This window comes from Narcine bancroftii, chromosome 6 (assembly GCF_036971445.1).
Source record: "Narcine bancroftii isolate sNarBan1 chromosome 6, sNarBan1.hap1, whole genome shotgun sequence".
Classification (NCBI taxonomy): Eukaryota; Metazoa; Chordata; class Chondrichthyes; order Torpediniformes; family Narcinidae; genus Narcine; species Narcine bancroftii.
The window spans coordinates 202,043,517-202,060,349 of record NC_091474.1 but is presented as its reverse complement, the minus strand read 5'-3'; the positions used below and the strand labels follow the sequence as shown (position 1 = coordinate 202,060,349).

Below are 16,833 nucleotides of genomic sequence, written 5' to 3'. Positions count from 1 at the left end.
TGCTACCTCTCCACATCAGATTCCTCAACAACAAACTCAATCAGAAACTCATTTAAGGACTCGATTTGCAAATTATTTATTATTGAATATGTATTTTTTGTACTGCACAGTCTGTTTTCATCTTTTTCTTTACCTTTCTCTCTTTTTTATATGTATCTTTTCTTGACTACAGTTTGTACTATTGATAAGTAGAAATCCTGCTTGGCTCACAGGAAAAAAAAGAATATCAGGGTTGTATGCAATGCCATGTATGTAACCTGACAATAAATCTGAACTTGATCTTTGAAGATTCAGTTCTTTTCAATGGCTCAAATTCTCCCAATTATTTTAAATCCCTGTCTTCCTCCATTGTTTTTTTCAGTGGTGATCAGGTTATGTGAGGATGTATTCATCTGCTTGGACTGCAGCAGTAGTAAAAGCATGAGAATGTCCAAAGGATTCCTGGATTAATGAAGATTCACCAGAATGACTTAAAAGGTTTCATAGTGATTATAAGGTCTCAAGGTTTCAATTCTGGATTCCCCTAGCAAAGCGCCATTGAAGTACTAATACAAGGACTGCAATGGTTTACACTATAGTCAGTTCCCATCTGGAATAACGTGTCTAGTTCTGCACACTAAATGTTAGCATTATGTTGGCTCTGGACCTCAGAGGGTTGCATTCAGCTGGTACTGATGTCGTAACATGGACAGGATTCATCTTATTAAGAGATCCTAGAATCACAGAAGCAGCACAGAAGGAAATCCTTTGACAGATTCAGTCTGCCTAATTTCTTTTTGGTAAATTGCAAATAGCATTTGTTGATCTCAATGTAGAGAGAAAAAAACTTTATTTTCCAGACCTTTCTTGCCTTTTCAACCCTGGTTGCCAATGAAGTCTCACACAAGATAACACCGCCATCTACTGGTAGAATAATTTGTGATGTCCCACTATCATTTTTTTTTATATAATAATACAGAATTGTAGAAGGCCCTTCCAATCCATGAAACATGTGCCATCCATTTTCACCCAAGTAACCAATCAGTCCCATACTTTTTGAAGGGTGGGAGGAATGAGGAGTACTCAGGAAAAACCCACACGTCATGTGGAAAACTTATGGATAGTGCCGGATTCAAACTGGGTTTGCAAGCGCTACAGTAGCATTTTAACTGCTATGTTAACCAAGCTGCCCTCTCACCATCTCACAAGCCATACAAGTGCCTTGGATATGTAAACTTTTATTTTAATCTGATTCAAGGTTATTGGCTGCACCCCCCCCACCCCCACTTTTCTCTCTAAAGGTGCTGCATGCCCTGCTGAATATTTCTTGTCTTTATTTCAGGTTTTCAACATATGCTTGATTTTAGTTTTAGCTTGCATCTTCGCATTCATGTTTTGTAATTGTATGAGAACATTTATTGGCAAGTAAATCAATTGAAGTCGAACCATTTGTGATAGTCATAATTGGGTAGTGTCTGAAATCTTTTGAAAGAGGGCCAGAAACTACATTAGCAGGGAACTAAAAGCTGTTGAAGTGATGGAGGGCATGCGATGTGTCCCAGATGGAGGTGGGAAGGGAATGGACCACAGGGGACAAAATGGAGTGGGCATAGAAAGATTCCAGTTTGATGGGGCAGAAGCACATGGAGACAATGTATCCTACTGGGGCAGCAGAATTTGTAAATCTTAGTTAGGAGGTAAAATCGTCAATGCGGGGCTGGGAAACAATTAGGTTGGAGTAGTGGTTCTCAACCTTTTTCTTTGCACACACATACCACTTTAAAGTAATCCCTATGCCATAGGCTCTCTGAGATTAGGAAGGGATTGCTTAAGGTGGCATGTGGGTGGAAAGAAAGAGTTTGAAAACCCACTGTTTTAATCGTACCTCATTGACTCGTCATGTGCACGGTTTCATAACTATAAAGGAAATGGGCCAATGACAATTTTTCTCAAGAAAAATATTTCAGTAACAATTTGGTCTAGAGAAAGCAGGGTTGAGAACCACTGGGTTAGAGAATGTGGAAGGGAGATCTCCAGCTGTGATGAGGTCAGAGATGATGTGGGTCAGTGGCTTGATGTTCCTTGGTGGGGTCCTCTTCAATGTTCTGAATACTCATCAGCTTCAACTTACTCAACATTATCTCAGCCAGCTGTTAATGTACTTTCCTCACATTCTCCTTGTTTGAAACAATGCAGCAACTGGAGCCCACAGTGAACAAACAATGATGATTAAAGTATGGGTTCATCTCACTCAAATTTGATGCATGATAAATTAGTTGGTCCTTCCTGCCTGCCTCTCTCTTCTGTTCTCGTTTACCTGAGGGACTAGATTAGCCTGCACCAACCTCTTGCCTTCCACCAGCTGCTGCATGCAAACACATGTCCATGAGGGTGAGTGACCCCTGAGATTAGCATTATAATTATTTCTTGGAACTCCTGGTAAATTAAGGACATGGATTGACACTGTAAAGGCAAGAGTTTCTAGGATTATCCATTATGCATGCTATCATATTCATTTGCTGCTGATGTCAGATTCATTTGAGCAAGCACTGAAAACCGCAGTTGTGCAGCTGTGAGGCATGCAACTCCTCAGACACTGTAATTGTATTAAAAACACATAAGTGCTGGAGGAACTCAGCAGGTCACACAGGGTCCATAGGAAGATATATAACTGACGTTTCAGGCCTGAGCCCTTCCTGGACTAGAGCTGCTAGCGCTGTACATTGACCTGGTGTCTAGGTGGAGCACTCCTGTAACTGGTGGGTTTCCTCAGATTGTCTGATGTCCTCCCATATCCCAAAGATGTGTTGCTTGATAGGTTAATTAATTACTCTAGATTTCCCTGACTATAAGTGGGTGAAAGGGAATTCAGGAAATGTGAGAGTTTAGGGATGAAAGTGTGGAAATTTGATTGACGGGAATATACTGACAATAGACTCGATGGGTTGAAAAGCTTCCTTTGATATTGTAAGAAAATATGAAAAAATGCAGTCAGGGTGGAACTAATGATGAAATATCGCAGGTGGTATCAAGGCCTCACTCATCTCATCCGCTTCCTCTCCATAGGTTTAAGTCACTCATGGGTAGAATAATGCTCTTCTTACCTGCATGGGGATCAGACCTATGAACATAATGCATGTTAAATGTTTGCCGGATGAGTTGGTGTGAATGTAAATGAGTGTGGGTCATGCACTTTGGAGTAATAGACATATCATGGTGTGAGTGAACAAACCATAACCAACACCTCCCAAGCCATGAAACTATTTTTGGTACTGAATTCAGGTTGTGCTCTGTGCAACTGAATGCTGCACTTCTCGAGTGGCACTGGCAGGTTCCTTTCACGCCATTCCCTCATCTACCCTCTGTAGTCTATTCCCAGCTGCATATTCCAACATATCATTTTTGTATTTCATCTTTAAGTCAAGAATTTAAATCTATTCCTGTGCTCTGGCATCACATTAATTCACCAAGAATCCATTGACATGTCCTGCACTGATTTTGGGGAAATATGAGTGCTATCAAATTCCCTCCATTGCATACATCAACTCCTCCCCTCCCACTTGTTCACTCTCTCCTCCTCGCCCACTTGCACCATCATACTATTGTCAGTGTACTGATGGACTATATCACCATAGGGCAAACTTAGTATTGATAAGAAAGTTAATGCTTGATACAAATGGTTATCGCTTAAAACAGAATTGGTTGTATCGTTGAAATGAATGCAGCAGGGATGAAGTGATGCACTCTTGAATGGCACTCTTCTACAGGCATGCAGGATTGGATGGACCTTTATATATTCTTGCAAAGATCTTTGAAGATGGTAGGTGCTAGAGGAAAAAAATAAACAGCAAAAGAAACTTAGCGGTTCAGACAACATCTGTGGATGGAAAGAGAAAGTCAGTATTTCAGGACATTGTTCCCAGTCCTGCTCCCTGACCTGGAACATCTGGCGATCAAGTGTCGCCCATTCTAACTGCTGAGGGAGTCACCGTCATCATCCTGGTCGCAGTGTACCTTCCACTCCGGGCTAACATCAGGTTGACACTGGATGGACTGCACACTGGGATAACAGCCATGTGACAACACATCCTGATCCCTTCCCAATCATTGTGGGAGACTTCAATCAGGCCATCCTGAATAAGTTCCTGATGAACTACCACCAACACATCACATGCAAGACCAGGGGAACCAACACACTCAACCACTGCTACATCACCATGAAGAATGTATACCGAGCCATACTTCAACCAAGTCTCATCACCTGGTTGTACTTCTACTCCTGGCATACAAGCAGAGACTAAAGACCATGGCACCAGTGGTGAAGATGGCGAAAGTATGGTCAAGGGAGATGGAGGAGCATCTACAGGACTGCCTTGAATCGGTGGACTGGAACATATTCAAGAACTCATCCGTAGACTTGAATGAATACGTAACAGGTGTCACTGACCTCAAAACATGCATGGATGAGTGTGTGTCCACATTCAAATACCAGGTGTTCCCCAACCAGAAGCCCTGGATGAATCCTGCTGAGGTCGAGAACAAGTGCGTTCAAGGCTGGGGATCAGGATCTTTACAAGAAGTCCAGGTATGACCTGCGCAAGGCCATCTCCAAAGCAAAGTGGCAATTCTGGAGGAAGCTGGAGACAAAGACGCATGGCAGTGAGTGCAGGCAATTACAGCCTACAAAGTGAGACTGAACACTGTAAATGACTGTGATGCTTCACTATCTGAGAGCTGAACACCTTCTATGCCTGCTTTGAGAAGAACCAAACTGTGCCCACTAGAATCCCTGAAAAGGATGAAGACCCTGTGATATCTATCTCTGTTGGCAACATCAGAACATCATTCAAGAGGGTGAACCCTCTCAAGGTGTCAAGCCATGATGGCATTCATGGCAGATACAGAAAATCTGCACCCACCAACTAATGGGAGTGTTCACTGACATTTTCAAATTTTCATTGCAGCAGTCAAAGGTTCTCACCTGCTTCAAAAGGGCATCAAGAAGTGTAGTGTGAGCTGCCTCAATGACTACCACCCAATAGCACTAACATCTACTACGATGAAATGCTTTGAGAGGATGGCCATGGCCAGAATGAACAGGTACTTTGGTAAAGATCTTGACCTGCTGCAATTCACCTATTATCACAATCGCTCCATAGCAGATACAATATTGCTGGCTCTCCACTCAGCTCTGGATCACCTCAAAAACAGCAAATCATACATACAGCCACTCGTCATTGACAAAGCACGACCTTCAATACCATCAGTTCTGGTCAGGAGGCAACAAATTCTCGGCCTCTGTACCCCTCTCTGCAACTGGATCCTTGACTTTCTCATTGGAAGACCAGTCAGTATGAATTGGAAACGTCTCCTCCTCACTGATCATCAACACAGGCGCATCCCGGTGTGAAAAATAAAAAAATTATTTAAAAAAAACACAGGCGCATCCCAAGGATGTGGGCTTAACCCACTTCTCTACTCATTATACACTCATGACTGTGTGGCCAGGCACAATCCCAAGGTCATCTATGCATTTGCCAATGACACCATAGTTCTCAACAGAATCACAAACAGTAATGAGGAAGTGTACAGGAGGGAGATAGATCCACTCGTTGAATGGTGTAACAACAACTTTGCGCTCAATGTCAGCAAAACCAAGGAAATGATTGTGGACTTCAGGAGTAAGTCAGAGGAACACAACCAAGTCCTCATCGAGGGCCAGTAGTGGAGAGGGTCAAGAACTTCAAATTTCTGGGTGTCAACATCTTCAAGGATCTGTCCTGGAGCTTCCATGTTGATGTAATCACAAAGGCGGCTCACTAGCGGCTATACTTTGTGAGGTGTCTGAGATTTGATGTCACCAAAGACTCTCATAAACTTCTACAAGTGAACCATGGAGAGCATTGTGGCTGGTTGCATGCATCACTGCGACGTCACAGACACCAGACTTCACTCCATTGAGGGCATCTACATGAGGTGGTGTCTTAAAAAAAGCAGCATCTATCCTCAAAGACCCCCACCACCCTCTTCTCTCCACTACCATCAGGAAAAGGGTACAGGAGCCTAAAGACGAGCACACAATGGCACAGGGACAGCTTCTTCCCCACTGACATCAGATTCCTTAATAATCAATGAACCAAAGACACTACCTTGCTTATTGTGCACTATTATTTTTAATTTTTATAGTAATATCGTAAGATGGTTATAATATGAATGTTTACACTGTGACGGTGCTGCAAAAACAGCGAATTTCATGACCTGTTCATGACAATAAATTTTGATTTCCACATCAGCTCTGGGTATTGACAGTGCAAAGGGGAGAGAGTCAGTTTGAAAAGGTGAGGAGGAAACGTGAGGCAGGAGGGAGAGTGTTGAAATTGGCAGGGCGATTTCAGAAAAGTGTTACGAAGGCATGCACAATTTTGGGGTTATTAAAAGAGGCCTACAGTATAAAAGTGGGGAAGTCATGCTGAACATTTATAAAACACTGGGAGTATTGTGTTCATATTTGGTTGCAATATTACAAGAAAGATGCAAGGTCATGAGAGGGTCTAGAAATGGTTTACAATATGACTCAAGGATAAGAAACTACAGTTGCAAGACTCGAGCTGTTTTATTTATGGCAGGCTGAGGGTATTTGATAGATGTCTCGATGGAGTGGAGGGCCAACACAACAAAAGGGAAGAGAATTAATCATTCATAGAACTACAGACAGAAAGAGGCTCTTCAGCTTCATGACTGACATGAACCCAGTCCGCAAACCTTTTAACATTTCTTAAATATCTTAAATGAATAGAAAATGAGTTTGATAGAGAATGAAGGCAATCTTGAGCCGACAGACCTGTCTCATTCCACATCATTGCACTCCTTAAATGTCAAAATTGAGCCCCCATTCACTTCAGCTGGAAGCTTGCTCCACACTTTCGCCACTCTCTGTGTGAAGCTGCTCCCCTAATGTTCCCTTTAACATTTCACCTTTCACTTAGATGCAGATTTTTTTTGATAACATTAAAATTTTCATCAAAGCATAAATACCTCCGAATGAAGGTTCAGAAATATGGACAAAAAGAACATTAGTAAATGATTAAGAGAACTGTAGAACGAATTCCCTTACTTTGCCTGGTTGGAAATATTGGTTAGAACACAGAACCATACATCACAGGAATAGACCATTCAACCCACCATGTTAATCAAATTAATTACATCTCCCTGAACGCGGCACATATCCCTCTTTACTTACCGTTCATTTGTTTCTCTAAATGCCTCAAACTTTACTATTGTATCTGCTCTACCCCCTCCCTGTCAACATATTCAAACCACCTACTATGCTGTGTAAAAAAAAAACTTGCCTCACACATCTTTAAACTAATTTCCTTTAAATATTCAATGGCTTATATTTATAACTGCTGTTACAACTTGCATCACGTTGCCTCTCAGCCTCAAAAGCACCAGAGTAAACACTCCACATATGTGCTACCTTTCCTTATAGTTAAGATACTCCAATCAAAGCAACATCCTAATGAACCTTTTCTGCACCCTCTCCAAAGTCAAGACATCCTTTCTACTGTGTGGTGACCAGAACCGCGCACAATCCTCCAAATGCGCCTACATTTTTTTTTCAACTGCGACAGAACTTCCCAACCTTTTTACTCAATGCTCCAATTGATGACAGAGAACATGCCGTATGCTCTCTTTACTGGCCAACCTATTTGCGTTGCAACTTTCAGGGAGCATGGACTTGCATCAAGGCTCCAATGGGCTGTCATTAACTGTATACTTTCCTCTTGCACTCAACTTTCCAGAGCATCACCTCATATCTTCTGGACTGACAAATGATTTACTAAAGTCCACAAAAACAACACATCAATCATCATCATTAAGCTCTACCCTCATCAATTATCTTTGTCACCTCCTTCAAAAAACTCAAATATGTGAGATCATTCTCTGCACAGAGCCATACTACCTGCCACTAAAAAGCTTATACGTTTCCAAATTTGAGTATTAAAATATTCTGCAGTAATCTTCCTACCACCGATGCAAGGCTTGCAGGCCTATAAATTTTTTGTATTATTCATGAAGCACTTCTTAAACAAAAGAACAACATTGGCTATTCTCCGGTCTTTTAGATCTTGCCTGTGGCTTGGACTTCATTTTCTCAAAACAGAGATTTGTGAAATCAAATAGAAACATAATTGTTTACCATATATACTCATGCAATAGTCAAACCCACATAATAACCAACCCCCCTCCCCCTACTTTTTGGCCCAAAAATCACATTTTCCATATAACCCATGTAAAGTCAAACCCTATTTTAAGTCCCAATTGCCCACCCATTCCAAGCTCCTGACAGCCCGATGTGAACCTTCGCCTCGGTCACCCGCTCGTTCGTGTTCCCTTCGCCCCAGCCACAGGCTCTCACCTAGGCCCCAACTGCCCATCCATCTGGCTCCCGATGCCCTGAAAGTGGACTTACCACCTGGTCCCGACCATCTGGCCTCCCGACACCTAGAAAGATGAAGTTACTTACTGCAGGTAAAAGTATGACCCATGTAAAAGTCGAGACCCCTCCGTCCCAAATTTGACCTGAAAAATTGGACCAAAAAGCTTGCCTGGTACACGAGTATACAGTTGCTCCTTTACTCAAGATGGATGGTTCAACTTAAGATGTTTTGATGTTACGATTGTACAAAAGCAATATGCATTCGGTAGAAATAGTACTTCGAATTTTGAATTTCATTCTGTTCCTACAATACTCTCTCACGATGCTGGCAGCGAGTCACAGCATCCATTCAACCACGCGTTCAGTCTCTGTAGCGATCACGCAAATGAAATTGATGACCCTGTCACTTCAGCGTACCCATTATCCAGCAATTAATTTTAGTTCAATGCTCCACACATTCTTCAGGCCCAGTATGCTTTCAGCTGTGTATGTTAAGGGTGAACACCCATACAGCTTAATACTTATTATCAATCAACACCAGCGTAATTGCATAGTACCTATACTTTTTTGACTTATGATCTTGTTCAACTTATGGTGGGTTTGTCAGAATGTAACCCCATTGTAAGTAGAGAAGCACCTACATACGGTAATTACAACCTTAATTACTCAAGTTCTTTTTGTTTTTTGTTGACTAAAACAAAATAAAGCAATTACAACTGGGATTTCACAGAGGCCAGCACTTAAAAGAAGATTTTTGATTAAAACAATATACTGGTTGAAAACAGAGTTAAATGTCACACCTCCATTTTAATTATTTGATTGGCAAGGAAACCAAACCTTAAAATTTGGTGGAAAAGGCTAAAGCAATTATATACACAAGTTTCATAATGCTAATTCCCTTTGGATCCAAGAACAAACCATTGTGTTATAAATTAATCATCTTATAACTAAATCACAAATAAAAAGTTAAAGGAATACATCTTAGAACATTAAAATAAAACATTTCACAGCCACTTCTGAAGTGTAATCAGTTTCAGAGTCAAACGTAGTTATCTATTTCTATATGGCTTAAACTTTAATGAGTTATTAACTCTTTGGTTGAGTGATAAATCCCAGACAGCAGAACTATCCTTTTATTTAAACTATACCCTGAGATATTTTATGGAAAACAGCAAAGGTATAGATTTATCAGAGCATAACAATCTTGAACAGTAATACCAAATAGGTGTTCTGACATTTTCTTTATTTTTGTCTTCAAGACAGTAAAATCAAGCCTAGTGCATAAGTTGTCAAGCTGAGATCAATTTGTTGTTTCTGATAAGACAGCGATGTATTTCAACCTGTCATCTACACAGTAGCACCTCTGATGGTGTAATCTTTCCTCAATACTGCTGTAAAGTGCCAGTTTAGGTTATTTGCTCATGTCTTTTGAGTGGGGTTTGAATGAACGATCCTTTTAATTTGGAGGCAAACATCACATTATTGTGGTTTAATGCTCTCCTTTTCATACAAAATAAATTTAATCTTTGTTAATATTACAGAGCATTCAAGCACTTTCAAATTGAACAAACATGCAAGTTTTAATCTACAATTGTCCTCTGTTCATGTAGCCACAACCTGCAGCAATGCATTCCAAGCTCCGGCTTCGTTCAGAATGGCAAGTTTTTAAGATATTCTAGATTTCAGCAGAACTGTGGAAGTTTGGTTGCCATATCTTGCAAAAGACAAAGTAAACATCTGATGTGCTCAGTAAGAATCATCCTCAGTAGTGAGTTCCTCATCCATTCCATTGCAAGGGAAGTGATTGGCTTTGAATTTGTTTACAGAATATGCTCTGGAATTTAACACATGTTCAGTGGAATCTGAGGTTTATCATATCCCCAGTGATCTGCAGTACAATTTTGTTTCATGCTCTCAAAATGTGTCTGGCATATATCATGATTGCTGTCCAAATCATTGATATCTATTTCAACATTCTCTGTGCTGACAGTTTTTTGATCTGTGCCATTGATTTCAATTTTAGCTGCATATGGATCAGTCCATTCAGTATCGACAAGTTCATTGCTGCCTCCATCAGTATTAATTGTATCATTGTCGCCATTATCCAAGGAATTTACGACTTCTTCTTGTCCCTTGTATTTCTGATTGATTTCAGGATCATTTTTCACTTCCTCCAGTTGCTCAACTATACATTTGGTACTTTCCTCAGTTTTTAGGTTTAACACATAGCATGGTCTTTTATTTTCAATGAAGTGTGTCTAGAAGATAGATGATAACATCAGTTAAAGTCAAAAGCCAAATATCTTATTCATTTAAAGGATTTTCACCTTTGTATTTAAAATACCTTTGTACATACCTCTTGTACATAAAAAGTTGCATTACTACTTTGATGTATTTAGGATGAACAACTGCCCACTTTCCTGAACTGTGTATTACAGGGCACACATTTTAATCTTGTACTGCATTTCTGAACGAGAAACATTCCTTTTTTTTTAAAAATCAAAACTAACTTTTTTTTGATGGATACAATTTGTAACAAGCCCTTTCAAATCTAGTCCTCCACTTTATATCTCTTCTATGTGATAATCCATTTTTCTGATCTCACCTATTGTTGTAGGAGTCGATTACCCATTATCGTGTCAACCACCCAACTCCCAGCATTGGTTTTCTTTCAATTAAAATATCTCATCCTCTCCCATTTTGCCTTCAACCTGCTCTGAAGTAGCCTCTCCTTGAGCAATTGGAATGAGCATGGGTCTATTGCACCCAAATATTATTTTAAAATTACAATAACACTGATTGAATGGGTAATATAACAAAATAATTGTAAGTATAACAAATTATACTCCAGTGCTGTTGACTAGGCTTCACATGAATTTTAAGTATGACTATATTTTTCTTTTACTGCAAAGGCAAATCAAACACTCACCAAAGACTTGGGAAATACCACCTTCTTTTTATGTTTCAACGTGTACATCACAGCTGATATCAAAGATACCACGACGACTAAGACCAAGACTATTGGGATTACAACTGTATAAATTAAAGCATAAATTAAGATATGTTGACCAACAGTGTACATTAACAGCAAGGGCAATTTTAATCACTTACTGAGTATAACATTAAACAATGAGCTCCAGCAGGTTTCAACTGACCTAAAGAGTTACCATTGATTTATGATGAGTTCCATCATTCTGGAAAAATCAATAAAATGTAAATGACATCAAGGATTGTAATAAAAGCAATGTCTAAGGAAGAGAGAGATGGAGAAAATTAATGGTAGAATTCTGGAGATCATGGCCTAGCCAAGCATGAGAAAAGGAAAGAGGAAGCTACATAAAGATCCACAACTAAAAGATTAGATTACCAGTGGAAGTTGACATGCCTAGAGAGGACAAAAGAAGAATGAGTAGAAAAGTCTTTGAAAGCAAGGAAAATTATTCTGACCAGGAGATCAGTGTAGAACAGCAATAACAAAGTGACAGATCAGGAGTACTTGCTTTGCTGAAATTTGAACAGCATTTTTGGTGAGCTTAGACTTATCAATAATATAACATGAGGGCTTTAAGATGGACCGAAAGTGAAAGTTAGCAAGCTCATTGATGGCGAGGTTATGGGGTCATCAAACTGACCACAGGGTTCAGAATTTGTTGACAGCTATTCTGAATTGTTTAAGCATGTTAAGTGTTCAAAAGAAAACAAAGAGTTGGAGGAACACAGTGGGTAAAGCACCATCTGTAGAGCCAAAGGAATGGTTGACATTTCAAGCCAAGGCCCTGCATCAGGACATACTAAATGTTCAGCCTAGTTCTCTTTCATTTATCGTCATTTATATGTCTACTTGGATAATACTGTATATGCATACTTGGTGATTCTTTGCAGTTTGCACTGATACCTCTACATTGCAGTAATCCAGCAAACTACTCTCTCAGTATTATTCATAGACATAGAAAAGTAGAAAAATAAACTCCACACAAGCAATGTTAAAGTAAAATATTATCACAAGCTTTATATTAAATAGATGACATCTCAGAATTAGCATGACAAATTGTGCCGGTGCCAGTACGAGCAATGCTGTCGCCACAGAGCATGGTAGCAGGCTTCAGTGAAAGTTCGAAGAGGTATTATTGGAAGTAACAACACATGCCTATGATTGAACTGAGAAGCTTCTTCACAGATTAGCATCCATGTCACATGAGGAGGCACGATGAAGTCTTGCTCCTCGGCATAAGCTTCAAACAAGCAAAGAAAGCAATGCAACTTGAGCAGTAAATGACTTAGTGGCATTTGGAAGCTCAGCAGGATAGCATAGCATCTTGGATCTTTTGTTATTCTTACATTTCGAAATGACAAGTCACATGAATAGCATAGCCAAGAAAATCCTCAAAGCTGCCTCAACCAGATTGACTATTTCTTCATATCCAGGTGAATACATTTTTTTATTTTGAATTTGGCTTGTATCCCACTAGTCCTTCCATCCATTTGACAAAAATAGTGCAGGACAAAAAAGTTTGAAGATGACTGCACATAGATGGTTTTGTAAACGCTATAAGATTCCTGCCTTTATAGTTAGAAAACAAGATGATTTCAAGGATAAAAAGCAAGTAAATTTATACTTTTTATTGCCTCCTTTGCTTTTACCCAGTGTGGTGACAATAGTGTTCTAATTTGAAAATCAATGTAGAACAAACGGTGGGTATCCAAAATATAAAGAGAAAATGCTGGGAACACAGTAGGTCAGGCTGCATTTGTGATAAAATAAATAAATTTAATGCATCAGGTTGATGATCTGCCATCAGAACTGAAAAGAGAGAAAACAAATCAATTTACAAAAGAGGGAGGGTAAGGATTCATACGATAAAGAAAATATAGGGCAAAGCCAGGGTCACCCAGATGACTCCAATGTTTCCGAGCTGCTTGAATAATAGATTAATATGGAGTGGCAAGGGAGAAGCATCTTACATGGTTGGTTTTCATACTGGAGGCCTGTGACTAGTGTTGTGCCACAGGGTTAGGTTCTGAGCCCATTGCCATTTGTCATCTACAATTAATGATTGAGATGAAAATGTACATGGCATGAGAAGCAAGTTTGTGGATGACACTGAAGTGTCCAGTATTGTAGATAGTGAAGATGGTTACCAAAGATTTTGACAGGATTTTGATTGGTTGGGCAGGTAGGAAGAGGAATGGTTGATGGAATTTAATACAGAGAAATACAAAGTGTTACATTTTGGGAGATCTAATGTGAGTAGGGCCTACACGCTGAATGGTGGAGATCTGGGAAGGGTGTCCAGCAGCACCTTGAATGTGCCATCACAAGTGGGCAAGGTGGTCAAAAGTTATCTTGACATAATGTTCCTCATCAGTTAGAGTAATGAGGATAGGGTTGGGAGTCATGTAACAGCTGTATCAGACACTGGTGAGGCCCCATTTGATGTATTGTGTTCAGTTTTGGTCACTCTGCCGCAGGAAAGATGTCATCAAGTTGGACAGAGTGCGGAGAAGATATACGAAGATGTTGCCAGGTCTTGGGGGCCTGATCCATAGGGAGAAGTTGAGCAGGTTAGGGATTCGCAGGAGGATGAGGGGTGATCACTTGGAGGTATAAAACTCATGAGAGGAATAGATCAGGTGAACATGGAGAGTGTTTTGGCCAGAGTTAGGAAATTAGTAACCAGAGGACAAAGATTTAAGGTGAGGGGCATATTTTGGTCAGTGTGAGCAAATTAGATTGAAGGATGTTTCATCAGTATATGGCTCTATGCACAACTCTAGAAGGATTGAGTTTCTTATGTCTGCAATTCAGGAGTAACTCCATGTTTCAACTGACCTGAGGTATCCTTTGGATCCTCATCTGAAACAAATGGGTGCTGGAACTGTTCGCCTTCATCATTTTCCTGCAAATATTCATTCTCATCCTCCTCCTCTGTCAGGTTGTCATACTCGTCCTCCTGGTAGTCATAGTCGTCTTCTTGATAATTACTGTTCACTTCCTCTCCTTCCACCAAATTATCCAGCTCATTGGTGTGAAAAGTGATATTGCCCTCTATCTTTAGGGGAGGTGGCCAAGTCAACGTTTTTGAATCTGTCGAAATATTGCACGGCATTTATGAATGATTTTTTTTCTCATGGCTGAACTCGTGTTCAAGCATTGGCCATGTGGGGAAAAAATATTGGTCTGTAACTTTGCTGTTATTGCCACCCAGAGCTGAAGCAGATCTGCACTCCCTACCACAAAGAATTTTTCAGTGCCGTGGTATTAGAGAGAATTAGAGTTTATTTTAACCAACTCTTGACACAATTTTTCATGAAAAATTCTTGCAGTATTCATCCCAACTTAATATACAATTCAGGCAAGTTTAAATTAAACATTGAGAGAGGAATACAGAAATACATAATGGCTATTACATGGCATAAAATAGGTTCAAAGAACAATAGTTTCCACACAGCCACCTGGATTGGACCTTATGGACTTTGGTAAACCCTCTTGGAAACAGACTTGTATAAATTAAGCATATACTTGTCCCTTCACCTCTGCACTCATTACAATCCAAGGAGCTAAACAGCCTTTCCAGGTGAGACAGAGGTTCACATATAGCACTTCTAACCTAGTGAATTGCATTTGATGTTCCCGATGAGGCCTTCTCTACATCAGCAAAACCAAAGTGAATGTTTTGCAGAACATCTCCACTCTGTCTGCAATGGCCATCCCGAGTTTTTGGTTCCACATCATTTCAGCTCCCCTTCCTATTCCAATCCTGTAACCAGAATGTCCTCAACCTTCATTGCCATGGTGAGGCCAAATACAAACTAGAAAACACCTTAGAATGGCACGAACTTTGAATTTTTCAATTTCAGGTAATGAAATTAATGTTCCCACTCTCACCAGTCCATCCAGTCTCTCTACTTTTGTTCAATTTGTTCATCCCTCTTCCTTTTGTTACTTTGACATTTTCCTCCCCCCTCTGGTTCCATTTGCCCATCACATACCTCTCCACCTAGTTTCTCTTTCACCTAGTTCCTCTGCCCATCACCCCTCCCTTATCAGGTTTCATCTATCACCCTTTCGTCACTTCTACTCACTTCTATACAATGGCCATCATCTCTCCACACTTTCAATGCTGATGCAGGATCTTTACAAATGTTGATCATTCCCCTGCCTCCACAGATGTTGCTTGGACTGCTGAGATCTTCCAGTAGTAGATTATTTGCTCCAGATTCTAGTATTAGTCTCTCATGTCTCTTTTCTGAAGCTCAGGAAACTTGGAGCAATTATTACTAAGATGGCGAGTTTCGAGATATCCTTATGCCAAATGCTATTTTCATCTCCACCTCATTTCTGCACCAGTGTTGGTGGAGAAAATCTCTGTAATGGTACAGGGAATCTCTATTCAAGTTCATTTGATATACAGAATCCTTAGCTTTGTAGAAGAGACAATGATTAAATTTTGTCGAGCTCAAAGGCAGTCCTAAGAGAACTGACAATCAGCCATTTGATGTGCAGTAACACCTAGAGTTTTGCATTGGTAATGCAGGACCTCTGACAGACTTTCGGAGAAAATGCCTCCTGATACAGATCTGCTGCCACATTAATTTTTAAATCCTAGTCTGCAGATCAGGGGGCAAAGAGAAAGTTTTGTTGGATATTTTTAATTACCTTAAGTACTTTACACACTTGTAATCTACTTATTCAAAATAATCAATTATTTATGTAATATACTCATTTAAAAACTATTAAATTAATTGTCAAGCTTTCACAAAGGGGCAACACCCCTTCTCCACTTGTCAGGCAATTTTGAGGTAGGCAGGACCTACCTCGTTCAAATATTGCTGCCTCACTTGGGTACAGAGGGTCAGTGTGATTTGGCCGAAATATTTACCTTGTTGAAAACAATGATTAGCCCCAGGAAGAAAGAGAATGTGATAGAGAGCATGCAGAGGGTGAGTGTTTACCAGAATGGTAGGGATGAGAAAGCACAGAGAATAAAGAAACTGAGGGTACCCTTTCTGTTGTGGAATGCCAAACAGAAAACACATTTCTTCTTCTTTGGCTTGGCTTCACGGACGAAGATTTATGTAGGGGTAATGTCCACGTCAGCTGCAGGCTCGTTTGTGGCTGACAAGTCCGATGTGGGACAGGAAGACACGGTTGCAGCGGTTGCAAGAGAAAATTGGTTGTACAGTAAATAAGGGGAACTGGGCTTGATATGTACTGTAAGGTAAAACATCATGAGATGGGAATGTGTAGGGAGTTACCCTGTACAGGGCAGTAACAAGAAGGGGAGGTGTCCTTGTACTCCTGTTAGGTAAAACATCATGAGATGGGACCGGAGAAGGAGTCACCCAGTACTAAGGAGTAACAGAATGCATCCTTGTACTTACAAGATAAGAGAGACATTGATGGATTGAGAGGC

General features: G+C 40.2%; 1 protein-coding gene across 1 annotated transcript; it reads right to left on the bottom strand.

Moving 5' to 3' along the window:
* Positions 1-9,206: 9,206 nt before the first annotated feature.
* Positions 9,207-14,541, bottom strand: LOC138736955 (uncharacterized). Its single transcript, XM_069887221.1, has 3 exons — positions 14,250-14,541; positions 11,349-11,452; positions 9,207-10,677 (listed from the first exon to the last, which is right to left on the bottom strand). The coding sequence occupies exons 1-3, from the start codon at positions 14,524-14,526 to the stop codon at positions 10,261-10,263; spliced, it is 798 nt and encodes a 265-aa protein (XP_069743322.1). The 5' UTR covers positions 14,527-14,541; the 3' UTR covers positions 9,207-10,260.
* Between the last annotated feature and the right edge of the window lie 2,292 nt (positions 14,542-16,833).

Coding starts and splice junctions, on each gene's coding strand:
- LOC138736955 (XM_069887221.1), bottom strand. CDS start 14,526: ATGCCGTGCAATATTTCGACAGATTCAAAAACGTTGACTTGGCCACCT. Junction 11,453..14,249: donor GGATCCAAAGGATACCTCAG/GTCAGTTGAAAC, acceptor TAATTTATACAG/TTGTAATCCCAATAGTCTTG. Junction 10,678..11,348: donor TGGTATTTCCCAAGTCTTTG/GTGAGTGTTTGA, acceptor TCTATCTTCTAG/ACACACTTCATTGAAAATAA.